Source organism: Pseudorca crassidens, chromosome 1 (genome assembly GCF_039906515.1).
Source record: "Pseudorca crassidens isolate mPseCra1 chromosome 1, mPseCra1.hap1, whole genome shotgun sequence".
Taxonomy (NCBI): Eukaryota; Metazoa; Chordata; class Mammalia; order Artiodactyla; family Delphinidae; genus Pseudorca; species Pseudorca crassidens.
In genome coordinates, this window is record NC_090296.1 from 100568075 (window position 1) to 100595612 (window position 27538).

Sequence of the window (27538 nt, forward strand, 5' to 3'; positions counted from 1 at the left end):
AGTGGTTAAGAATCCAGGTTCAAGCCCTGGTCTGGGAAGATCCCACATGCCGCGGAGCAACTAAACCTGTGTGCCACAACTACTGAGCCTGCACTCTAGAGTCCATGAGCCACAACTACTGAGCCCGTGTGCCGCAACTACTGAAGCCTGCGTGCCTAGAGCCCGTGCTCCACAACAAGAGAAGCCACCGCAATGAGAAGCCTGTGCACCGCAACAAAGAGTAGCCACCACTTGTAGCAACTAGAGAAAAGCCTGCACGCAGCAACAAAGACCCAACATAGCCAAAAATAAATAAATAAATTTAAAAAAAAGGATGAGGCGGAAGAGAAGGTGGAGGAAACAAAGGAGGAGAAGAACAAAAGTAAACATTTATTAGTGGAAAGGACTTTCTCTGCTTAAAAACAATGTAACAAATCATTTTTTAAAAGTATGGACAGACATGACTAAACTTTAAAACTTCCGTATGTCAAAAACAAACAAAAGGCAAATAAATCATTTTTTAAAAGTATGGATAGACATGACTAAATAAACTTTTTAAAACTTCTGTATGTCAAAAACATAAACAAAATTAAAAGGCAAAGAATCTGGAAAAGGTATCACAAGTAAGGTAAATTGTTAATATCCTTAAAAATAAAGAGTTCATTAAAAGTAAGGAAAAACATTACAATTCCAATAGATAACTTTGTTCAGAACATGAACAGTCAATTCCTCACAGTAGAAAACCTAATGGCAATAGGTTCATTAACATTTTTTGATATCATTAATAGGAAATAAAAATTATTTAATCAAATTAACAAAAATGAAAAAGGAATACTTAATGAGGGTAAAGTCAGATGCATGCTCACTATTCTCAAGGGAGTATAAATCAGTAATCTGAAGATATATATATAAATATATATATATATTTCAGATATGTATCTGAAATAATCAGAATGTGAACAAGGCTTATCTAAAAAGATACTAATCTCAGCATTATTTATAAAAATGAAAAAATAAATACAGCAAATACTGATAGGCAAATGGTTATGTAAACTACAGTATACTCATCAAGCTGAATAGTTATTTGGTCATTAGAAATGATATGTACCTAGAAACAATGACAAACCCAGTGACAATGAGCACCCATATACCCACTTGTGGTTTCTAAATTAGAATTTCCCACAAAAAGGAACCAGGTTCTTTGGAGGTTGCTCCCACTCTGGGGCAGGAAACATGCAAAATTAGCCTAGAATGACTTAAACTAGAAAGAAAAGAAACTCAAAGACTATTGGAAGAGTTCTCAAAAAGATTCAGGAGCCAACTGGAAGAGGCTCTCATCGGCAAAGATGGGACAATCTGAACATCCATAAGAATAATAACTGTACTGGATTAAAATACATAAAATACGTTTAAATCCATAATATAACAAAACTAATAACAAAACAAAGTTCACTGCTTCCTCTGAAGGATGCTAGAGAATCAACTCATCACTTTGAAAACTGGCACAAGAAGCAAAGAATAAAGCACTTATCCTGTCTTTCTCTTTCAAAATGTAATTCAGGATAACCAAATAGATTGATGGAAGAAAGTATTCCAGCAAATAAATGAAGACTACATGAGAAGATATCATTATCATAATTTTAAAACTACCCTAAATTTAAAATAATGGACTTAGGCAAAAATCATCAACTAACATCTCAAAAAGAGAGTTTCCTGATGGAAATACACAAAACCACCTATGAAGTAATCCTGTACTCCCCTTTCCCTATCCAATCAGAATGGAATCTGATAAAGCCTCTAAGTTTAACTTTCACTTTACAGAAAAACAAATCAGGGGAACAAGGTCAGAAGACCAAACATGGGGATGCCATCAGCAAAAGCCACTGAGAAATTTTAAAGGACAAATTTGGGGGCAAAAAATGGGGAGGGGGGTAAATTTAACAAAGAGAGATGGAGGTTGAACTTATAGATTAAAAGAAACTTAAGACATATCAACCAATTGCAATGTGTGAATCTTATTTTGGACCCTGATTTAACAAACCAACTGTTCAAAAACATTTAAGGTGTAATGGGGAAAAATGTGAACACTCTCTGGATACTTAATGATATTAAGGAATTGTGTATGTATGTGTGGTGTGTGCGGTGTGTATGGTGTGTGTGGTGTGTGTGTGATAATGCTAGTGTGGTACTGGTTCAAAATCCTTCTTTTTAAAAAATAAATGGTGAAATATTTATGAATGGAATTTCATGATGTTTGGATTTGCTTCCAACCAATCTGGGGAGTGGGAAGAAGTATAAATGAAACACATGTAAAGAGGGAACACAGGTAAAGAAGGAAACCTATCAATAGAAGGTGATGTGCTTGAAAAAACAAAGTGCAGAAAAGCACACACCCAACACGGTACAAAATGGGACTATGTTGGATCTAGTCACGATGAGTATTCTGATCCCCAGAAAAGTTTTCTCTGCTTTGGAGAAACAGAGATATGTCATGGGGCCTCATGAAACCCATGGTCTCACGAAACCCTCAAATACCCATCCATCTCCTTCTGCTCTAATTTCATGCTGACCAAGGGAACTACTGATAAGCAGAAGAAGGGAAGTTAGATGGTAGATACAGGTATTCCAGTTCCTAGAAAAGGATGATGCTGATTAAAGGTTAATTAACTTTTGGTTTATACCTAAGTCCCGTATGATTTTAATTTGTCTGGTCCATTTCAAGTATCTGATCATTCCTGAATGATTATTCAGTTTCTGGAGTTGAGAGATTAATGCCTAAAACTATGGTGATTCAGCCCAGAAGCTGCCCCGTCATTCCTATGTGATGCAAACATAAGAGTTAATAAAACAGACACACATAAAGCTTGCATTCCTCACGCCCCTTACCTTGGCAACAAAATAATCCCACATACTGAGTTCAGGAGGAATAAACTTTTCTTTGTAAGATGGTCTTTCTGCAGGCACTGGTGGTGGGGTAGCATCCTTTACAGGTCTTCCAGGAACCAGCATTCGCATGTTAAACCTCCTGCGGTGTTTATCTATGTCTTCAGAAGGAACAGGAGGTGCTGAATAAAGATAGAAAAAAAAAAAAACTGGCCTTATTTTCCATTATTAATTCAAAGAGTTAACCTTTCTTTTCATCCTACTCTTGCCATGTTTTCAGTGTAGACTAAATTACTTACATCTGTGCTTCTAAACTTTTCTAGTTACTGCATCAGTTTTCCAACAATCATGGCAGAGATGCAGATGAGGATAGAGTATAAAAGATTAACTTGCAATGAAGCAGCCTATGTGCTATATAGAATAAGAATTCAAGCGATTCTATATACAGTGTATTAAATAAATGATATATTCAACAAATAGTACAAAGAGTGCTTGAGTGATTATTTCTGGCTGTGTTGTTCAAGAAAGATTCATTGAATGAATATGTAGGATGTAAAGCATGCCTTAAAAGAAAAGCAGAAGCTCACTGTGTAAAGAGGAAGTTGACACCAGAAATGAATGACCAAAGGTTTGGCTAAATGAGGAGTAAACTTCTTTTGCTAGACAGGTGTCAGGGAGGGGAATAACAACGACAGTCTGGAGTTAGGGTGGGACAAGCCTGTGGATAGGAAGCTGGGAGCTCATCCTATGGGCAATTCTCATGAAAGTGTCTTGAACTAGGCACAGGATGAGGTATAGTCTGCAGGATCAATTAGAGAGGAAGGTGGAAGAATCTGACACAAGAAGGACCTGAACTAGTATGGTGGGTGGTAAAGACCTAGAGGAAGTATTAGATATGAGAAATACATAAAAGAAATATCAAAAGGACTCAGAACTAATTGGATATGAGAGAACCAGAAAGAAGTCAACCTGGCCCTCTTCTGAAGCTCTCCGTCATAGAAAATGATAATTCTATCTCAAGTTCTCTTTGATGAATATGACCACTTTTCACTCTGTCCATCACTAGGCTAAACCACTTTTATCTTTTTTTTAACTAAGGTGAAATTTACATAAAATTAACCATTTTAAAGCGTACAATTCAGTGGCATTTAGTACATTCACACTGTTGTGTGACCACCATCCCTATCTAGCTGCAAAGCATTCTCACTACCCCAAATGAAAACCCTATACCCATTAAGCAGTCACTCCCCACTCCTCCCTCCCTCTAGCCCACTGCAACCACCAGTATGCTTTCTGTCTCTATGGCTTTACCTATTCTGAATATTTCATATAAATGGAAGCATGCAATGTGTGACTTTTTGTGCCTGGCTTCTTTCACTCAGCATAATATTTTTGAGGTTCATGCTAGCTATATAGCATGTGTTAATACTTCATTCTTTTTTTACAGCTGAATCACACTCCATTGTACTTATATACCACATTTTGTTTATCCATTCACTCTTGATGGTAATCCACAATTATCTTTTAAGTGGGCTATTCCCAGAGCCTCCCACATAGCCTCCCTACTTTTATTCTTTCACAGTCTATTCTCCACATAGCAGTTAGAGTGGGTCTTTTGAAAACCTAAATCAGATTATGTCACTCCTCTGCTTAAAGCCCTCCAGTAGTTTCCTATCTTTCTTTAGAACAACAACGATAGTTTTACATGACCCATGAAACCCTCAATGACCTTGGCCCCAGTTACTTATCTTACCTCATCTCTGACCACACTCCCCTGAATCAGGATAGCCATTCTGGCCTCCACTGTAGTTCCTGGAAAAGGTCAAACTAGTCCTACCTCATGACTTTTGCACTCACTGCTCCGTCTGCCTGAAATGCTCTGGCCCCAGATATCAGCACGATCTGATTCCCAACTTCCTTAGGACTCTGCTCAAATGCTATCTAATCAGAAATGTGTCTTCTGATCACCCTAACTAAACTGTTCCCATCCCCTTTCCCTCATAATTCTCTGTCCAGTCACTCTCTTTTATTTTTATCGTAGTTCTTCCCATACCTGAAATAGTATCACTTGCTAATTTATTGTGTTTACCTCTACTGGATGTAAGCTTCATGAAGGTAAGGGATTTGTCTGTTCTGCTCACTCCCATACCCCAAAAGCCTGGCATAGAGCAGGTGTAAGTAAATGCAAACATGAATACGTACTCAGAGGTTTAAGCATGATGATTTGATGAATGTATTACCTACCATGAAAAAATAATAGAAAACTCAGGAAGAGAAAAGAAGTAATTTGGGAGGAAAACTTCTAAATTTACAGTGGACTACAAGTAGGTAGGAAGATGGAAATTAAGAGTCATCCACATGCAACGGGAGTGGAGAAAACGCAAGTCGATAAGACGGCCTACCTTACTCTGACTTACGTAGGAACCTATCCATCTGATGTGATCTTGGGCAGTAAAGACACAGGTTAGAACCTGTGCCATTTAAACTCTCTGTGCCACTAACTCCTCATCTGTAATATGACCATTTCTAAGGATGAATTAAGACAGACAATTTCTGTGTTTCAGCGCCAAGGTGTAAACCTTTCCCGTGGCATCAGTCTATATCTTACCATCCTACCACCTAAAAAAGTGGGCTAAAAAATCTATTTTGGTCCATAAGAAAGAAAAAAGAGGACAGAAAATGGAATTTAAAAACCATGTGCATGATTGGAACAGCCTTCTTGTCTATTACCATAAACTTAATCTGAAGTCAACTACTGGTATACTCTGTAAAGATTATGAGGATTTATTTAAATCTTTCTCTAATTAAAAACTATCCTTTTTCCATGACCTTATTCCTTAACATTGTCTCCTTGCTTACCATTACCTTTCCTTTTTTCTTTTTTATCCTCCTCAAATTTATCCTGGTTTACCAAAAAATGTTAAACTGAAACTATATTCTTTATTCTAACATAAGTTTAGTTATTTATTACCCTAACAAGAGTGATTATACCTTAAACATCAGTGATTTTCAAAATAAAAGTTCTTAAAACATTAAAAAAAATCTTTTACTTTCACATTGGAAACTATTTACATTTACATACCTTATTGGTATCAAATTTATCTTACCTGAAATATTTTCGGATTGTCTTTGAGGCTTCACAACAAGTTTTATACCTCCCCCAAAAACAGCAGCCCACATTCGATTGTTTAATGGGTGGGCTGCAAGTCGAAATAATTCATTGGAGGAATTTGTGGCAAGAGCATGTATCAATAAACTTAAGTACACAGCAACAACGGCTTCACACAACAAAATGTTCAATTTTGGCTGGTCTTCATCTTGGGCTGAACTCAAGAGATTAATAAGTGAACTCACACCTGTAAGGGTATATAATATTATAAGAAGTCTATCAGCGTAAAGCTCCAGAAGGAAAAAAAATCCAAATCTGCAGTTTAACGGAAATTATGTATCTATATTATACTATATATATAGTGTGAATATATACACATGGAGATATATATATCTCCATAATTTGAGCAACAAAATGATAGGAATGGTTTATAAGCTATAGAATAAAATAAGAATCCATTCATCCCTACTGATATAATAAATGAGTGAATAAACAAATTAAAAGAAGAGAAGAGAAAGCTCTTCCTTACAGAACAGTTTCAACTAATACGTAGAAAGATGGATAGAATTAGAAAATCACCATCTCGTAATCCCCACAGTAATATCTGATTCAGTCAGGAGTCATCACTGGATGCTATAATTAGTGGGTAAAAGTATGATATTTTACACAATCTCAAACATTCTCTTCAAAAGATACTCACTAATTGCAAAGGAAAAGAAAGTAACTTTACAAAGGAGAAATCTGGCAGAAACTACCGTACGAAGTGATCACAGTTAATGGCACCAGTGATGGGACCAAGTGGCATCATGTGCCTCTTGATATTTTACACCGAGAAGGGTACAATCTCTCTTCATAACCTGAATCTAATATTAAGAAGACATCAGAAAAACCCAAATGGAGGGACACTAAAAAATAATAGGCTAGTGCTCTTCAAAAGTGTCAGTGTCATGAGAGACAAAGAAAGAAGGAGGAATACATATTAGAGGAGATTCATGAGACAATACAACTAAATGTTACATGGAAGACCTTAGTGGGACAACAGGTGAAATTGTCAAAAAATCTATAGATTAGAGGGCAGTATTGTATCAATATTAAGATGCTGAATTTGATAACAGTGCTATGGTTATGTACAATAAGAGAATGTCTGTTTTTAGGAAAGATAAACTGATATATTTAGATGTAAAGGGGCATCATGTCTGCAACTTACCCTCAAATATTTCAGAAAAAAGTATATATTCACACGGACACACAATAAGTGAGTGAGAGAGGAGGAGTGAATGACAAAGCAAGTATGGTAAAATGTCACTGTTTGGGGAATCCGGGTGAAGGTTACACAAGAATTGTTTGTACCATTTTTGAAACTTTTGTTAAGTCTGAAATTATTTCAATAAAATACCAAAACGACAACAATATGTTTTGAGAAACTTATGCATAAATGAATTTTAAATACACACTTGGAGTCCGTCACTTCCTTCTACTGCACTCTTCACAATGATCATTAACATGCAACCACAGAGTTATAAGGCAAGTAGAGCAAAAATTAAATGACGTGGCAGACGAGGAAAGTACATTTATTAAGAGAGTGGAGAAGGTTTGAAATAACTGTTATGGAGAGTGAGAAAGAGCCAACCGGAGGAAGAGGACTGGCAGACACCATAATATATGTGCCACAGAATGGTCACTCCTTTCCTAACATACATCTACACTCTTGAGAATAACTGTATTCTGATGTATCTGTGAAAAAAAGCTCTGTGATACTGGCTCTCTAAGATTCTAATTCGGGATGTCTAAGGATAAGAAACATGACGTGCTCACCCTTGCGAAGGATGTTAAACCTTGCTTTTCTATGCTGGTCAACACAGCTGGTTTTTGAAGCCTTAACTTTCTGAGTCTTCAGACAACATTACAGTACTTAAGAATTCCTAATCCATGGCAGAAAACATCATCAAAAACAAACAAATAAAAAACTATTCACCAAATCCACAAACAACAACAATCAGGAAACCAGTTGGTAGCTTTGTAAAAAGGAGTTGCCAAATAGAAGATTAAAAAACAAACAAACAAAAAACACCACTCAGATTCTCACCAGGCCATTGAGCAGGAGAAGAATTTGGTGTTGCATGTTCTTCAATGCTTTCTGTCCTTAGCCTTCGACGATCACTTAAAAGAAGTCCTTGATAAGCCATTCCTGTAAACTGGTTCCCTTCTGTCTGACTGCTAAAACAAATAGGGTTCAGTTATTTATGGTCTTAATAGAGGTAACAAGCAATTATACCCTATACGTATTTATTTTAGATAACTAAAACAAAACTCTTAAAACTGAGTTCACTGTTCTAATAAAAACTTATTTCAGAAAGTTCTTTAAATTAGTTACAAATATTTATCGATAGCTTTTTAAAACAAAATACCAAATTTTCTATTTAGGCAGATGACATTTAGTCATTAAAACCTTTTCCAAATGCCACCTAATACTTAAAAATCTTTTCTATATTCACTTATTTGTATTTTTTTTAAAGTCTGCTGTAAGGAGACTACTGATGGTACTAAGATATATCAGAAAGTTTCAGGGCACTATTTTGTTGCATTTCTTAGTTCTGTAAAGTCGTGCAAGCTCAACTCTGAATTAAAACATCAACTAAAATCTGAAGAATCCTATTTTAGAAATACCTAGTCCTAAAGCCAAATGTGCCCAAATATTTACTTCCCTCATCTTTATGGAGTGGGGGAAGTACAAAAGAAGAAAATAAATCTGACTCCCTGGAGAGTCAACCACAGCCTAAAAACTAGAAAATACACATTTAAACAAAATTTATTTGGATTCTTATCTGGCGCCATTTTAAGCAGTGACTGATATCAAACAAGTTGTCTTTGATCATTAAGATGACCACAGGGCTTCCCTGGTGGCGCAGTGGTTGGGAGTCCGCCTGCCGATGCAGGGGACACGGGTTTGTGCCCCGGTCCGGGAGGGTCCCGCATGCCGCGGAGTGGCTGGGCCCGAGAGCCATGGCCGCTGAGCCATGGCCGCTGGGCCTGCGCGTCCGGAGCCTGTGCTCCGCAGCGGGAGGGGCCCCAATAGTGAGAGGCCCGCGTACCAAAAAGGAAAAAAAAAAAAAAAAAAAAAAGATGACCACAGTCAACCAAACAAACTCTTTTTCACTTATTTACATTTTTAAGTTTTTGTAGTTACTTAGACATGGCCTTATTAGGCTAACATCAGAGAACAGGCCATTTTGGAAGAGTAATTCCCTATGCAATAACAAATCTTCCCACAAGAGGCTGCTGAATTTATAAGAAAAAAATCTAGATATATGTGTAATATAAATTTAATGTGATTCTACTTATATTACAAACTTTTCATTTATTAATACAATCCATTTAAATCTAGGTCATCTTTCCAAGTGATTCAATTTCTTACTACTTATACTGCCCTAGTCATTAAAATACAGAGTATACACTGATGAAGGCAATTAGACATTTAACAAAAATTCAAACCATTACATATATTGATATCACTTCTAAAGACATACAGAAATGGGTAAGTAAAATAGATTTTAATAGTTCAATGACAGGAATGTACTTTCTCATTTTTCAAAAGTTCTTCCTCTTTCAACTGAAAACCAAACAAACAGAAACTAATCTAACACTAAAAGGAATAGTTCCTAAGGGGGAAAAAATAAGAAAACTTCATATCATAAATTACTTTGGATAGTGAACACTTCTTTTTTTGAAAACAAACAAACAAAAAAAGATGGTGATGATAATTTTCCTTTACTATTTGTCATTTTCTATATGTCTCTTGTTACTAGGTAATAGCTAAACTAAACAAATAATTATTTTATTTCCCATTCTCATCTATTAAAGTACACATGGTGGTCATATTTGAGGATTTTTCAGTCCCTAGGAAGCAGAACTTTAATATAACTCTGGAACAGTTTAATGCTTTTGCTGTATTAATACTATTTAGGTACTTTTTTTTTTTTTTTTTACCTGTAGCTATGACTGTCACATAATGCTTGGTAAATTGATGCAGAAAGTGATGCTGCTAGTGAATGAAGTGTGTGCACCTAAAACCAAAACAGCCACAATTACATTTTGTACTAACATTTCTACACAACAGTAGTATGTTAAAAATCAGAAAATACCCAGGAAACTAGCAATATCGTAAATAAAACTAGGTCCTACATGAGACTACTAACTCTACCTTAAAGCTTCTAAAATAAAACTCATCCAATTCAATATCCATGCTCACAACAAAGCTAACTGGTTCATATGCATCTTTATCAAATATTTATTACCGTGAGCCTGCCACTTAGCAGGCCCTAAGCAAAGTGCCAACGTTCACATTGCTGGGACTGTGTCCTAGCCTGCTAATGAATAGCCTAAGTAGTAATACTCAAAAAAAGCAGAACCAAAATCAGCTTAGAATTTTTAGAGCTTTTATTTAAAGTTGCCTTATGAAAACTTCTCCTTGATGAAACTAAAAACTTGATCTTATCAGTAAGAATGAATTAAATGTTTAGAAAGTATATCAATCACTGTCTGAAATGCTTAATTTTCCAGAAAGCAAGTAACCCACTTAGTACTTAGAAGTAATGCAGTCTTAGAATTTTAAATTTTGAAAGTTTAAAAATGATCAATATAATATAAAAACCACATCCTACAATGCCACACTGAATCAGCATTTTGAGACTCACACAATCTTAAAATTTGAAAGGATCTTAGAAATAGTTTCATACTTTTTGAAAGCTTATCCAAATTTCTAGGAACTAGAAATGTTTACTTAGAGCTTATATGCATTGAATGCATTTTCTGCATTTCCATATTCACCTATCAAATAATTTAAGTAATCTCTGCTAAAATACTGATACAGATTAATTCATGCTATGGATTAGAAGTCTCTAATAGGATGATATGACCAGTAAACCTTGGGTCCTTCAGAAGAATGTACTACCAGAGATTGAATGTGCCTTTCAAACAAAAAAATTAAAAATAAAAATATTGGGGACCTGAACTGACATCAGCCACTGGAATTGGAAAAAGTACAGTACAAATACACTTAGGCTAGCACAGTGGAAGTCTAATCATCTCTCCAGATCCTGCCACACTCCCTACTGTTTCTTAGAATCTATCCATTTTTAAGTTTTCACCATAGGATATAGTTTTAATTTGGGGTAGTAACTCTGCCAAAACTCTAATTGCCCCAAACTATTCCACAGCCTCCAACAAAACACAGTCATCAGGGAGACAGTAATGAGGGTACTTTCTCTGGGACTATTTCTAATCAATCATGGTTCTCTCAAAGATACCCCCCTGCACTTGTATTTTCATAATATCCTGGCATCTAAGCAAACAGTTATAAATATTTCTACTTAATGATTCATTTAAAGGAGATGGAGAATCCAAAGGAATATCTGGCAAGAATACTGTCTAGAAAATGAATTTTATTACCAAAAAAGTATTTGCCTGTCTTAAAGGAAGATAATAACTTTTCCACAAGTAAGAAGAAACTATCATATTAATTTCAGGTATACAGCACAGTGGTTCAATATTTTTATAGATTATCCTCCCCTTTAAAGTTATTACAAAATAATGGCTCTATTTCCCTGAGCTGTACAATATATCCTTGTTGCTTGTCTATTTTATGCTTATAGTAGTTTGTATCGCTTAACTTCCCTACCCATAATGTGCCCCCCACACACACACACACACACACACTTTGGTAACCACTGGTTTGTTCTCTATGTCTGGAAGTCTGTTTCTGTTTTGTTCTATACAGTCATTTGTTTCATTTTTTAGATTCCACATCTAAGTGATAACATATGGTATTTTTCTTTCTGTCCGACTTACTTCACTTAGCTTAAACTCCATCCAAGCTGTGGCAAATGGGAGAATTTCAAGAATGCTTACTTTCAAATTACATTCATTGGACAAATGGTCTTGAACTAGTCCGACTGAGAAGGTAGCAGATAAGAGTACTGTAAAATATTTCTTCTAAGTTCAAATTGGAAGACAAGTATAACACATTTACCTTCTCAGTATGTACAATACCAAATGATCATAAACTCTGCATTACCTTCACATCTTCAATACTGGGATGAGGTGGTGTTTTCATCTGAACAATAGTGTAAAGTATATCATGGATGTGATTATTTAAGTACAATACAGGATTAGCTATGACTGTTTTTGTTGAAGCAATACTTGCTGAAAGCAGAGGTAGGGTGGTAGGCAGTGGTAGTGGAGACTGGAGCTGCTTCACTGTAGTTTCCTGTGAGTGATAGATTATTTTTTCCGTAGTTAAAATGAAGGACAAAAAAAGCAATTAATAGTTATATGATAAAAATACTGGCAGTAAACATCTGAGTAAAAGCAATATGTTAATGTGCTTGCTCACTTATTCTACAAAAACTGATTGCATACCAGGTCCTATGCTTAGATGCAGAAGATGTAAAGATGAGTTTGACAACAGCTGTGCTCTCAAGCTTTTAGCCTACTCCTAATTACCAAAACTTTTGTCTAAAAAGACCCATGCAGAGTGTAAATATGTGCCTCCTATGAATAGAGGAGCTAATCACATTAACATTAACCAGTAAAAAGAGCTTTACAACTATAAATGAAAGTTACTGAAATTATTAAAATAACCAAGATTGAAAACAAAAGTAAAGTCAATACCTGCTGTGATTCTTGTAGCAAAAATTTGAGTTCCATCCTTACAGAGGCCAGACCACCACCTTGGGCCCCATGAAGGCTACAGTAACTAAGAAACACTCTGAGGAGATCTTGGTTCTTCTGCAACCACAACTTCCGTCTTTCCGCATGCTCTCGTTTAGCCTGTAGTCTCCGCCTTTCTATTTGGTGCCACTCATAGGAACCAATACCTGGTTTGTCCACCATTTCTTCCTGATGCAGAATATCACTCTCTACTGTGGAATACATTTTACTGGCATATTCTTTAATAACTGATTCATGATTACATATCTCATGCAAGGCAGCAATTTCCTTTTCAAGCCAGTTATAGAGTTGAAATCTGAGTTTTCCACCATCTACTTCATAACCTGTAGCCAAAGTTCTTAGTTCAGTCATAAGGATCTTTAAACAAGCTCTGAATTTTAGTTGTTCAGCAATCACATCAACTTCAGAATCACCTTCCAGGCAATCCTCTTCCTGAGGAGTCAATAACACATTAGGGTCTGGGGCTTCCCGATCTTCTTGTCTATCTTTTTCCCTGACATCTGTACTTTTCATTACTAAACCGACAGCATCTTCTTCCTCTTCTTCTAAGGCACCATCGTGCTCTTCACCCCAATCAAGAGTAAGAGGTTCCTCTTCAACTTTTACTATTGGCTGACTCCAGTCAATCTGTGATGAAGTTACGTTTGACCAATCAATTCCAGAACTTCTATCACCATCACTCAGAGTTTTTGATTCTGAAGGTACATCGTCCGTCTTTTTAGAAATGAAGTCAGGCTGATCTTTGTCTGAAGGTAAGGCAGACACTTTGGTAACTTTTGGAATTTTGGAGAGTACCTCCAAGGCTAAAACAGGACATCCAACTTTAAAATGAGCATTTGCTGTAGTAAAGAATAATTTTCTTTCTATGAGATTAATTTTATCAACAAAGTTCTTCTCCGTTTTGAGACCTAAGGTTGCCAAAGTTCCTTCAGGGGAGGCAAGGTTTCTTCGAATAAGCAAAGGATGAGTTCGAAGGTAGTTGTAGAAACTAAACACCACTGGGTTACAAGATTTGATAACTACAGAAATCAAACAGATACAATCACAAGGTATTATGTTAACTTGTAATTATATTACAAAAGAAGAAAATATGTCAGCATTTCCTCAAAAAAAGGACACTTAAATATTAACCTAGGATTAGTTAAACTACGATATACCCACAAAATACAGCTAAAATAAAAAGAATTTCCCTGTTTTGCTATGGAGTGATATCCAGAATATATTAAGTAAAAGATACTAAACTACCTTTTATCTAAGAAAGTAAAGAGGGAACACATACACATACACACACACACACACACACACACACACTTGTATTTTTTTAAATGGAAGGAGAACACACAATTTTTTTTTCAATTGGTCCCCTAAAAAAGGGAGGCAAGAACAGGGTAGAGAGACGAGGAAAGAAGCTAGATTTCTCTGAAAATACCTTGATTTTATTGTTTTTATTTAAAAACCACTTCAACATTTTATATAATTCTAAAAGAAAATTAATTTTAAAAAATTCACCATAAAAGCAAAATTAAACAAATTATTCTTTGTATCAAGTTGGTAGCATAACCACAAGAGAGGAACTATAAAGTGACTTAAAAATAAGTAATTTAAAAAAAATAAGTAATTTGACTGAACATCCTTAGTGGGATATACTATCAAAACAAAAAGAACTGCAAAGAGGGAGACCTTCAAGATGGTGGAGGAGTAAGACGTGGAGATCACCTTCTTCCCCACAAATACATCAAAAATACATGTGCATGTGGAACAACTCCTACAGAACACCTACTGAACGCTGGCAGAAGACCTCAGACCTCCCAAAAGGCAAGAAACTCCCCCACGTACCTGGGAAGGGCAAAAGAAAAAACAGAGACAAAAGAATAGGGATGGGACCTGCACCAGTGGGAGGGAGCTGTGAAGGAGGAAAAGTTTCCACACACTAGGAAGCCCCTTCTCGGGCGGAGACTGTGGGTGGCAGAGGGGGGAAGCTTCGGAGCCACGGAGGAGCGCGCAGCAACAGGGCTGCAGAGGGCAAAGCGGACAAATGATCGGTGCCGACCAGCACTCACCAGCCCGAGAGGCTTCTTTGCTCACCCGCCGGGGCGGGCGGGGGCTGGGACCTGAGGCTCAGGCTTCGGAGGTCAGATCCCAGGGAGAGGACTGGGGTTGGCTGCACGAACACAGCCTGAAAGGGGCTAGTGCGCCACAGCTAGCCGGGATGGAGTCCGGGCAAAAGTCTGGAACTGCCTAAGAGTCAAGAGACCACTGTTTCGGGGTGTGCGAGGAGAGGGGATTCAGAGCACTGCCTGAACGAGCTCCAGAGATGGGCACGAGCCGCAGCTATCAGCGCGGACTCCAGAGACGGGCATGAGACGCTAATGCTACTTCTGCCGCCACCAAGAAGCCTGTGTGCGAGCACAGGTCACTCTCCACACCTACCCTTCCGGGAGCCTGTGCAGCCCGCCACTGCCAGGGTCCCGTGACCCAGGGACAACTTCCCTGGGAGAACACATGGGGAGCCTCTCAGGCCGGTGCAATGTCACGCTGGTCTCTGCCGCCACAGGCTCGCCCCACATCCGTACCCCTCCCTCACCCCGGCCTGAGTGAGCCAGTACCCCCTAATCAGCTGCTACTTTAACCCCGTCCTCTCTGAGGAAAGAACAGACACCCTCAGGAGACTTCCACGCAGAGGCGGGGCCAAACCCAGAGCTGAACCCCAGGAGCTGTGCAAACAAACGAGATAAGGGAAATCTCTCCCAGCAGCCTCAGGAACAGCAGATTGTATCTCCACAGTCAACTCGATGTACCCTGCATCTGTGGAATACCTGAACAGCCAACGAATCATCCCAAAATTGAGGTGGTGGATGCTGGGAGCAACTGTAGATTTGGGGTTTGCTTTCTGCATCTAATTTGTTCCTGGCTTTATGTTTATCTTAGTTTTGTATTTAGAGTTGATTATCATTGGTAGCTTTGTTTATTGATTTGGTTGCTCTCATCCTCCTTTTTTTTCTTTTATATATACAGATTTTTTTTTTCCTTTTTCTCTTTTTGTGAGTGTGTATGTGTATGCTTCTTCGTATGATTTTGTCTGTATAGCTTTGCTTTTACCATTTGTCCTAGGGTTCTGTCTATCCATTTTTTGTTTGGGGGGTTTTTTTAGTATAGTTTTTAGCACTTGCTATCACTGATGGATTTGTTTTTCTGGTTTGCTTGCTCTATTCTTTCTTTCTTTTATTATTACTTTTTAATTTTTTAATAATTATTTTTTATTTTAATAACTTTATATTATTTTATTTTATTTTTCTTTCTCTGTTTCATTTTTTCTCCCTTTTCTTCTGAGCCGTGTGGGTGACAGGGTATTCGTGCTCCGGCCAGGTGTCACGCCTATGCCTCTGAGGTGGGAGACCTGAGTTCAGGACACTGGTCCACCACAGACCTCCTGGCTCCACGTAATATCAAATGCAAAAGCTCTTCCAGAGATCTCCATCTCAACGCTAAGACCCAGCTCCACTCAATGACCAGCAAGTTACAGTGCTTGACATCCTATGCCAAACAGCTAGCAAGACAGTAACACAAACCCAGCCATTAGCAGAGAGGCTGCCTAAAATCATAGTAAGGTCACAGACACACCAAAACACACCCAACGGACGCAGTCCTGCACACCAGAAAGACAAGATCCAGCCTCAGCCACCAAAACACAGGCACAAGTCCCCTCCACCACGAAGCCTACACAACCCACTGAACCAACCCTAGCCACTGGGGGCAGACACCAAAAACAACGGGAACCACGAACTTGCAGCCTGCGAAAATGAGACCTCAAACACAGTAAGTTAAGCAAAATGAGAAGACAGAAACACACAGCAGATGAAGGAACAAGGTAATAAACCCACCAGACCAAACAAATGAAGAAGAAACAGGCAGTCTACCTGGAAAAAAATTCAGAATAATGAGAGTAAAGATGATCCAAAATCTTGGAAATAGAATGGAGAAAATACAAGGAACGTTTAACAAGGACCTAGAAGAACTAAAGAGCAAACAAACAGTGATGAACAACACAATAAATGAAATTAAAAACTCTCTAGAAGGAATCAATAGCAGAATAACTGAGGCACAAGAACGGATATGTGACCTGTAAGATAAAAGAGTGGAAATAACTACTGCAGATCAGAATAAAGAAAAACAAATGAAAAGAATTGAGGACAGTCTCAGAGACCTCTGGGACAACATTAAATGCACCAACATTCGAATTATAGGGGTCCCAGAAGAAGAGAAAAAGTAAAGGACTGAGAAAACATTTGAAGAGATTATAGTTGAAAACTTCCCTAATACGGGAAAGGAAATAGTCAATCAAGTCCAGGAAGCACAGAGAGTCCCACACAGGATAAATCCAAGGAGAAACATGCCAAGACACATATTAATCAAACTATGAAAAATGAAGTACAAAGAAAAAATATTAAAAGCAACGAGGGAAAAACAACATACAACATACAAGAGAATCCCCATAAGGTTAACTGCTGATCTTTCAGCAGAAACTCTGCAAGCCAGAAAGGAGTGGCAGGACATATTTACAGTGATGAAACGGAAAAACCTACAACCAAGATTACTATACCCAGCAAGGATCTCATTCAGATTCAATGGAGAAATTAAAAACCTTACAGACAAGCAAAACCTAAGAGAATTCAGCACCACCAAACAGGTTTACAACAAATGCTAAAGGAACTTTTCTAAGCAGGAAACACAAAAGAAGGAAAAGACCTACAATAACAAACCCAAAACAATTAAGAAAATGGTAATAGAAACACACATATTGATAATTACCTCAAATGTAAATGGATTAAATGCTCCCACCAAAAGACAAAGACTGGCTGAATGGATACAAAAACAGGACCCATATACATGCTGTCAAAGAAAGACCCACTTCAGACCTAGGGACACATACAGAATGAAAGTGAGGGGACAGAAAAGAGATAGTCCATGCAAATGGAAATCAAAAGAAAGCTGGAGTAGCAATTCTCATATCAGACAAAATAGACTTTAAACCAAAGACTATTACAAGAGACAAAGAAGGACACTACATATGATCAAGGGGTCAACCCAAGAAGAAGATATAACAATTGTAAACATTTATGCACCCAACATAGGAGCACCTCAATACATAAGGCAAATACTAACAGCCATAAAAGGGGAAATCAACAGTAACACAATCATAGTAGGGGACTTTAACACCCCACTTTCACCAATGGACAGATCATCCAAAATGAAAATAAACAAGGAAACACAAGCTTTAAACAATACATTAAACAAGATGGACTTAATTGATATTTATAGGACATTCCATCCAAAAATAACAGAATACACATTCTTCCAAAGTGCTCATGGAACATTCTCCAGGATAGATAATATCCTGGGTCACAAATCAAGCCTTGGTAAATATAAGGAAACTGAAATCATATCAACTATCTTTTCCAACCACAATGTTATGAGACTAGATATCAATTACAGGAAAAAAATTTGTAAAAAATACAAACACGTGGAGACTAAACAATACACTACTTAATAACCAAGAGACCAGTGAGGAAATCAAAAAATTCTTAGAAACAAATGACAATGAAAACTCAAAGACCTAAAACCTATGGGATGCAGCAAAAGCATTTCTAATAGGGAAGTTTATAGTAATACAATCCTACCTTAAGAAACAGAAACATCTAATATAAACAACCTAACCTACACCTAAAGAAATTAGAGAAAGAAGAAAAAAAAAACCCCAAAGTTAGCAGAAGGAAAGAAATCATAAAGATCAGATCAGAAATAAATGAAAAAAAAATGAAGGAAATGACAGCCAAGATCAATAAAACTAAAAGCTGGTTCTTTGAGAAGACAAAAAAAATTGATAAACCATTAGCCAGATTCATCAAGAAAAAAAGGAAGACTCAAATCAATAGAATTAGAAATGAAAAAGGAGAAGTAACAAGTGACACTGCAGAAATACAAAGGATCATGAGAGATTACTACAAGCAACTGTATGCCAATAAATGGACAACCTGGAAGAAATGAACAAATTCTTAGAAATGCACAACCTTCTGTGACTGAACCAGGAAGAAATAGGAAATATGAACAGACCAATCACAAGCACTGAAATTGAAACTGTGATTAAAAACCTTCCAACAAACAAAAGCCCAGGACCAGATGGCTTCACAGGCGAATTCTATCAAACATTTAGAGAAGAGCTAACACCTATCCTTCTCAAACTCTTCCAGATTATAGCAGAGGAACACTCCCAAACTCACTCTACAAGGCCACCATCACCCTGATTGCAAAAGCAGACAAAGATGTCACAAAGAAAGAAAACTACAGACCAATATTACTGATGAACACAGATGCAAAAATCCTCAACAAAATACTAGGAAATAGAATCCAGTAGCACATTAAAAGGATCATACACCATGAACAAGTGGGGTTTATCCCAGGAATGCAAGGATTCTTCAATATATGCAAATCAATCAACGTGATACACCATATTAACAAATTGAAGGAGAATACCATATCATCTCAATAGATGCAGAGAAAACTTTCGACAAAATTCAACACCTATTTATGATAAAAACCCTGCAGAAAGTAGGCATAGAGGGAACTTTCCTCAACATAATAAAGGCCATATATGACAAACCCACAGCCAACATTGTCCTCAATGGTGAAAAACTGAAACCATTTCCACTAAGATCAGCAACAAGACAAGGTTGCCCACTCTCACCACTCTTATTCAACATAGTTTTGGAAGTTTTAGCCACAGCAATCACAGAAAAAAAAGAAATAAAAGGAATCCAAATAGGAAAAGAAGAAGTAAAGTTGTCACTGTTTGCAGTTGACATGATACTATACATAGAGAATCCTAAAGATGCTACCAGAAAACTACTAGAGCTAATCAATGAATTTGGTATAGTAGCAGGATACAAAATTAATGCACAGAAATCTCTGGCATTCCTATACACTAATGAGGAAAAATCTGAAAGTGAAATTAAGAAAACACTCCCATTTACCATTGCAACAAACAGAATAAAATATCTAGGAATAAACCTACCTAAGGAGACAAAAGACCTGTATGCAGAAAATTATAAGACACTGATGAAAGCAATTAAAGATGATACAAATAGATGGAGAGATATACCATGTTCTTGGATTGGAAGAATCAACATTGTGAAAATGACTCTACTACCCAAAGCAATCTACAGATTCAATGCAATCCCTATCAAAGTACCACTGGCATTTTTCACAGAACTACAACAAAAAATTTCACAATTTGTATGGAAACACAAAAGACCCCGAATAGCCAAAGCAATCTTGAGAATGAAAAACGGAGCTGGAGGAATCAGGCTCCCTGACTTCAGACTATACTACAAAGCTACAGTAATCAAGACAGTACGGTATTGGCACAAAAACAGAAAGATAGATCAATGGAACAGGATACAAAGCCTAGAGATAAACCCATGCACATATGGTCACCTTATCTTTGATAAAAGAGGCAGGAATGTACAGTGGAGAAAGGACAGCCTCTTCAATAAGTGGTGCTGGGAAAACAGGACAGGTACATGTAAAAGTATGAGATTAGAACACTCCCTAACATCATATACAAAAATAAGCTCAAAATGGATTAAAGACCTAAATGTAAGGCCAGGCATCATCAAACTCTTAGAGGAAAACATAGGCAGAACATGCTATGACATAAATCACAGCAAGATCCTTTTTGACCCACCTCCTAGAGAAATGGAAATAAAAACAAAAATAAACAAATGGGACCTAATGAAACTTAAAAACTTTTGCACAGGGCTTCCCTGGTGGCACAGTGGTTGAGGGCTCACCTGCTGATGCAGGGGACACGGGTTCGTGCCCCGGTCTGGGAGGATCCCAAATGCCTTGGATGGGCTAGGCCCGTGAGCCATGGCTGCTGAGCCTGTGCGTCCAGAGCCTGTGCTCTGCAACGGGAGAGGCCACAGCAGTGAGAGGCCCGCGTACCACAAAAAAAAAAAAAAAAAGCTTTTGCACAGCAAAGGAAACCATAAACAAGACCAAAAGAAAACCCTCAGAATGGGAGAAAATATTTGCAAATGAAGCAACTGACAAAGGATTAATCTCCAAAATTTACAAGCAGCTCAAACAGTTCAATAACAAAAAATCCAATCCAAAACTGGGCAGAAGACCTAAATAGACATTTCTCCAAAGAAGATATACAGATTGCCAACAAACACATGAAAGAATGCTCAACATCATTAATCATTAGAGAAATGTAAATCAAAACTACAATGAGATATCATCTCAAACCGGTCAGAATGGCCATCATCAAAAAATCTAGACACGATAAATGCTGGAGAAGTTGTGGAGAAAAGGGAACCCTCTTGCACTGTTGGTGGGAATGTGAATTGGTATAGCCACTATGGAGAACAGTATGGAGGTTCCTTAAAAAACTACAAATAGAACTACCATACGACCCAGTAATCCCACTACTGGGCATATACCCTGAGAAAACCATAATTCAAAAAGAGTCATGTACCAAAATGTTCATTGCAGCTCTATTTACAATAGCCAGGAGATGGAAGCAACCTAAGTGTCCATCATCGGATGAATGGATAAAGAAGATGTGGCACATATATACAATGGAATATTACTCAGCCATAAAAAGAAACGAAATTGAGTTATTTGTAGTGAGGTGGATGGACCTAGAGTCTGTCATACAGAGTGAAGTAAGTCAGAAAGAGAGAGACAAATACCATATGCTAACACATATATATGGAACCTAAGAAAAAAAAATGTCATGAAGAACCTAGGGGTAAGACGGGAATAAAGACACAGACCTACTAGAGAATGGACTTGAGGATATGGGGAGGGGAATGGTAAGCTGTGACAAAGTGAGAGAGTGGCATGGACATATATACTCTACCAAACGTAAAATAGATAGCTAGTGGGAAGCAGCCGCATAGCACAGGGAAATTAGTTCGGTGCTTGTGACCACCTAGAGGGGGGGGATGGGGGGGTTGGAGGGAGGGAGACGTAAGAGGGAAGAGATATGGGAACATATGTATATGTATAACTGATTCACTTTGTTATAAAGCAGAAACTATCACACCACTGTAAAGCAATTATATTCCAATAAAGATGTTAAAAAAAAAAAAGAAACTATAGGACAAACAATCCGACTTCTTTAGCAAATAAACTGGGGGAGGGGGAGGGGGTAACTAAATATGGATCAAAACAGACATAAGAGTCACCTCAGCCAATCACAATATATAGGCATCATACGGATCTTGTTTCAAATTAATCAACTGTATAAGGTTTTGAGAGAACCAGGGAAATTTGAAGACTGAGTATTTAATTACTAATAAAATTGTTATGTGTTATAACAATGACATGTGTTATTGTTTTTTAAAGAGTCCTTAGTTTTTAGAGATGCATGTTGCAATATTCACAGATGAAATGATCTGTTGTGTTTGCTTCAAAATGAATCTGTACAGTATTGAGAATGGGAGGGTGTGGAAAGGATGGGAATATATATATGGCTCGAGGTTGGTTATGAGTTGATAACTACTGAAACTGGATGATAGAGTCAGAGACTTTCATTATATCATTCACTCTTTTATGTATACATAAAATTTTCCCCAATAACACACAACCTTTTAAAAGTTAACCTGGAAAAGATTAAGAAATAAACAGAATCTTCCTTCTGTAAAAATGTGTACATTTTATTAAAATTACCTGGGTAGGTCAGATATTTTTCTTCTAAAGGTTTTATTTCCTTTCCTTTAAATAAATTTAAAAATATTTACAGTAGTCCCTCCTTATCTGCAGTTTTGCTTTCCATGGATTCAGTTACCTGAGGTCAACTGAGGTCCAAAAATATTAAATGGAAAATTTCAGAAATAAACAATTTATAAGTTTTAAATTGCGAGTGGTTCTGAGTAGCACGACAAAAATCTCGCTCCATCCTGTCCAGAGTATTCCACCCATTAGTCATTTAGTAGCCACCTGGATTATCAGATCCACTGTCACGGCACCACAGTGCTTGTGTTGAAGTCACCCTCATTTTATAATACTTAATAACGGCCCCACGTGCAAAAGTAGTGATGCTGGAAGTTCATCTATGCCAAAGAGAAGCGTAAGTGCTTCCTTTAAGTGAAAATTTGAAAGTTCTCTATTTAATGAGGAAAGTAAAAAAATTTGTAAGCTGAGGGTACTAAGATCTAAGGTCAGAATGAATCTTCTGTCCGTGAAATTGTGAAGCAGGAAAAAGAAATTCATGCTAGTTTTTCTGTCACACCTCAAACTTCAAAAGTTATGGGCACAGTGCATGGTAAGTGCTTAGTTAAGATGGAAAAGGCAATAAATTTGTATGATAAGATTCTGAGTGAGAGAAACAACATCTTTCATTACAGCATATTGTTATAATTGTTCTATTTTATTTTACTATTAGTCACCGTTGTTAATCCCTTACTGTGCCTAATTTATAAATTAAACTTTATCATATATATATATTTAAAAAACATAGTTTATATAGGATTTGGTACTACCCACAATTTCAGTCATCCACTGGGAGTCTTGGAACATAATCCCTGTGGATAAGGGGGTACTGTGTATTAAAATATTATATTTCTTTTTTGTAAAGAAGAAGTAAAAATTGAGCCTGAATCTCTTTATTCATGTAAGCTCTTTTAATGTTTAAAAATAATATGTAATAAAAATAAAAGGCTAGAAAATTATAACTATGGAAAGTACAAAATGAAAAGTAAAAGCTTGTATCTCCCCACTCCTATTCCCAAAAGATAACCAGTGCCAGTAGTTTCTTGTGATTTGTTCCAAAACACAAAAAATGGAGAGGGAGTGGGAACCAGACACAGTACGTGTGTGCACACACGTGTGTATATGTACGACATATATACATAAAGTGCAACAAGAACCATATTGTTCTATATCTTAGTTTTTCACTTAATAATACAGCACATATTAACACATCACTCTACCCCATTTTTAATAGCACACTGTTTCTATAGTACAGATATATTATAATTTATATAACTATTGTATTGATGAATATTTAAAATGTTCCATTTTCTAAATTATTGCAAACAATGCTGCTAGATACCTTCCAAATGCTTTTAAAAATCTAAATTATTTGGTATAACTAAGAGTAAAGAAAGTTCGCCACACAAGAATAAAGTTTTTGTAGGCCCATACACTAAACCAACATGTGTAACAGCCAAAATTTACACTTTTTTAGGAAACCGGCTATTATGATACATAGAAAGAGCTGTGTGATGTGGAAACATTCTGTATGCTTCAGTCTAATATATATGAAATTAGAATAGTATGGTAATCTTATATGCCTTGATATATAGCTATGAGAGTAAAAATGTGTGTGAAGTCTTCTTTTACTACTCAAATTATGATAACAAAATGCTAGATTCAATTATAGATAGTAAGTGACTAAACCTTTAGCCGCACAAGAAATTTTGATACTAATTTCTCAAAGTTGAAAAGTAAATCTGGTAATGATCGGTTGTGTGTGTGGGGGGTGTGTGTGTGTGTATTATCTAAGTGAACATCAGTTCAGAAACTGTCTTCTTTTAAAAAAGAAAAAGAGAAATCCACAAAATGTTCTACCTTGACGTTCATCATCCTCCTTTGGTGTTTGTTCCAATAACGTGTCCAAGGCTCGGGCATAATCTTTCATTACCCAGTATGCAAGACTACGTAAGAAAGGATCAGGATGTAATCTTTTGCAATCGAATCCTGAGGCATCCTTTTGGCAACCCAAAATCTTCTGATTTAGGATGGATATATAAGTGGATGAAGTCTCAAAATCAGATTCATATAAACGGGCAATTACCATGGCTAGCTGGATATCTTCCATTTTTTCAAGACATACCTATAAATTTAAATATTAAGAAATACTTATTTAATGATAATTATTTAGAGATACGAAATATCCAACTGATATCCTGAAATTATCCACTATTTATATTCTCACAGTGGAGGGAAGAGGTCCAGAGGTTGAGACAGTGAAGGGTAGTTATATGCTTGCTTGAAAGGAGATTAAGGAATAGCAGGAAGATTAAGAAACTAGAACTTAGTAGCTTCCAGCCTAGAAAGATCATTTATAAAAAATGCATAAAATGAAGTATATCAACACCATCTCAGACTTAGATCAATTCAAATAACATCTTTAAATTAAATACCACTTATGACATCTAAATTTATGTACATCAGTTCCTGTTAATTTCCAAATATATTTCCATATAAACATAATTATTACTATTTTAAAAGAATCTTCTACTTACATAGCAAATAACTTAAGAAATAAAGCCACATACTCTATTCTTACTCTGAGTTTATATTCTAAAGTAGCTACTCATCTGAGAGTCTGAGGTCATGCAGGCAATATGAGCCTCTCTCACTCAATCAACATTTCTCTTCTTTGCCTGAGTATCTTCTAGGATAAGCTTCCCATTTCAAAATTATAAATATTTGTTACTTTAAAAACTCATACATCTGAGATAATTCTGAAAATATGACTAATTCTAAACATAAAGTACTTTCATTTTGTTGGATATTTCCTATTTTTTCTATGATATATCATTTCCAATTATGTTTTTCCTTCACCTGTTTGGATTATTCACTATAATAATAGGTATCCTAAAAGGAATATCTCATAAACAACAGAAATATTTGTAATTATTCTCTTAACCAGCTACCAAGATTGTGTATCAAAAAATGTGAACTTTTATCTCTTCCCATTCACCTTCCAATATCTAAGACTATATTTCAAAACAGTATAAACTGCAATCTCAGTTCCTTATCTGTGAATTTCATTTAGACGAAAAAGAACTTAAAATATCTGCCTGTCTACACAAAGTAAGGAGATTGTGACCTATACATACTTAAATAGTTCCGAATCACAAGATGGTCAGGAGAAAGATATTCATAAACCATTTTTCCATACACTTATACTTGAAATACTTATCTTGAAATGCAATATTCTCTATATAAAATTTTTCATTTATGTTTCTACATGTATTTATTTATAATTCCATTATCATTGTGCTACTATTTAAGTTAGTAATCTCTGTAGTTATTCTCTACCCTCTATCCTTACAAACATATGACCAAACATTACAGTCTCCTCCATGATCTTCCCAGGTTTTCAAGCTCTTACAGGTATTTCATAGCATGCTTTCTTAGTTATACCTCAATGGCATCTTTCAATGAACCAGCTAACAAGAAAAAAGCAGCAGATTGTTCGAAGCGTTGTTTTCCAAGTAAAGAGAAAGCGTTTTTCAAAGCGGCTTTACGCCATCTATCTTCATTAAAATTGTGGCTGAAAAATGTTGTCATTTTTTCATCATGCTGTGACCTGGGAACCAGAGCACAAACATCAGTGGTTAAACCAAATTTAAAATAGTTTTAATCCTTTACAGAATATATGAAAATAGAAAATGAAAACCTCAAACATCCATCTAAAAGAAGAACAATAACAACTTTAGTGGTAGGTATTTGTTATTAAGCTTCTCTTTGTTTCTTCTAATAAGGAGAAAACTCAAAATACCTTAAGTATACATGAATAGGAAGCAAGTGCACTCTTTACTTTCCAAAGTGCTTTTATCAACTTATTTTTAACAATATCCCACTCTTTAGGTTAAGTTCAAATGATATTCTATTTGTTTTGCAGATAAAGGAATCAAGGCACAAAAAAGGAAACTGATTTATCTAAGTACTTTCAAAAGCATTATGTTTCTGAGTCACAGCACAATCTTCATTCCATTAAACCATATTAAGTGTTGAGGAAATTTACCTAAACAGACCCCACACTATTGCTTTCTTCTTCATTGAAAGGTAGAATAATGCAGCATCCAAGGCATCATTGTTCCTTTGAAAAGAAGCTTTGGCAACCTAAACAGTCAATAAAAAGTTATACTGAATTAACTAGTTGATAAACAAATTACAACAATTAATGCTTCCCTACTACTTCCATGGATGACACAAACTATGCAGATGGGAAAAGCTGACTCTATTCCACAATCGCCAGTAGCTTATAATACATGCTCCTAGAAACAACCCTTTGTATACCAGTAATTACAATAAAAATAATAACAGCAACTAGTATTTACTGACTACTTACCATGTACTAGACACCTTTCACTTATCTTACTGAATCACCACGATCCAAGAGGTACTATTATTATCCCCATTTTACACATGAGGCGACTGAGACACAAAGAGGTTAACTGAATTGCCTAAGGTCACACAGTAAGTAAGGGGTGTAAAAGGGATTAGAACCCAGGTAGTAATAAAACTGTCTAAGATAGGAAACAATAAAGAATGCAGAATATTTGATAGGTAAGACCTTTTCTTTTCTTTTTTTTTTTTCTGGCTGTGCTGCACAGCTTGCAGGAAGTTAGTTCCCCAACCAGGGATCGAACCCGGGCCCCCAGCAGTGGAAGCACAGAGTCCTAACCATGGACCGCCAGGGAATTCCCAGTGAGACCTTTTCTTGAAAATTAGACATATTAAATTTCTTAATGTTTTGTAAAAGTTAAAATGCTGACTTCTATGGTATGTATATGTGATTTCACATTTTAAAGCTCTCTCAACTAATACTGATACAGACAACTGTAAATAAATATCAGTTATACTCACGCACATGCATACACACACATTTTGAAAAATACAAAAATTAATGTTTTAGTTTTTTTCTTTAAACATAATTTTCCAGTATTTTTTAAAATTAATTAATTAATTTATTTTTGGCTGTGTTGGGTCTTTGTTTCTGTGCGAGGGCTTTCTCTATTTGTGGCAAGCGGGGGC

General features: G+C 36.4%; 1 protein-coding gene across 6 annotated transcripts in view; it reads right to left on the reverse strand.

Annotated features, from left to right (window-relative positions):
- Positions 1 to 27538, reverse strand: part of DMXL2 (Dmx like 2) — a 162644-nt gene that overhangs the window by 16436 nt on the left and 118670 nt on the right. For 4 of the 6 annotated variants that reach the window (XM_067747046.1, XM_067747025.1, XM_067747051.1 and 1 more), the window contains 9 exons: positions 26526 to 26623; positions 25922 to 26087; positions 24338 to 24602; positions 12641 to 13719; positions 12045 to 12236; positions 9959 to 10035; positions 8058 to 8188; positions 5970 to 6218; positions 2866 to 3044 (listed from right to left, as the gene is read on the reverse strand). In XM_067747046.1, the coding sequence (XP_067603147.1) occupies positions 2866 to 3044; positions 5970 to 6218; positions 8058 to 8188; positions 9959 to 10035; positions 12045 to 12236; positions 12641 to 13719; positions 24338 to 24602; positions 25922 to 26087; positions 26526 to 26623 (2436 nt within the window). The remainder of the gene's footprint in view (positions 1 to 2865; positions 3045 to 5969; positions 6219 to 8057; positions 8189 to 9958; positions 10036 to 12044; positions 12237 to 12640; positions 13720 to 24337; positions 24603 to 25921; positions 26088 to 26525; positions 26624 to 27538) is intronic. The other 2 variants (XM_067747048.1, XM_067747035.1) reach the window with 1 other exon arrangement.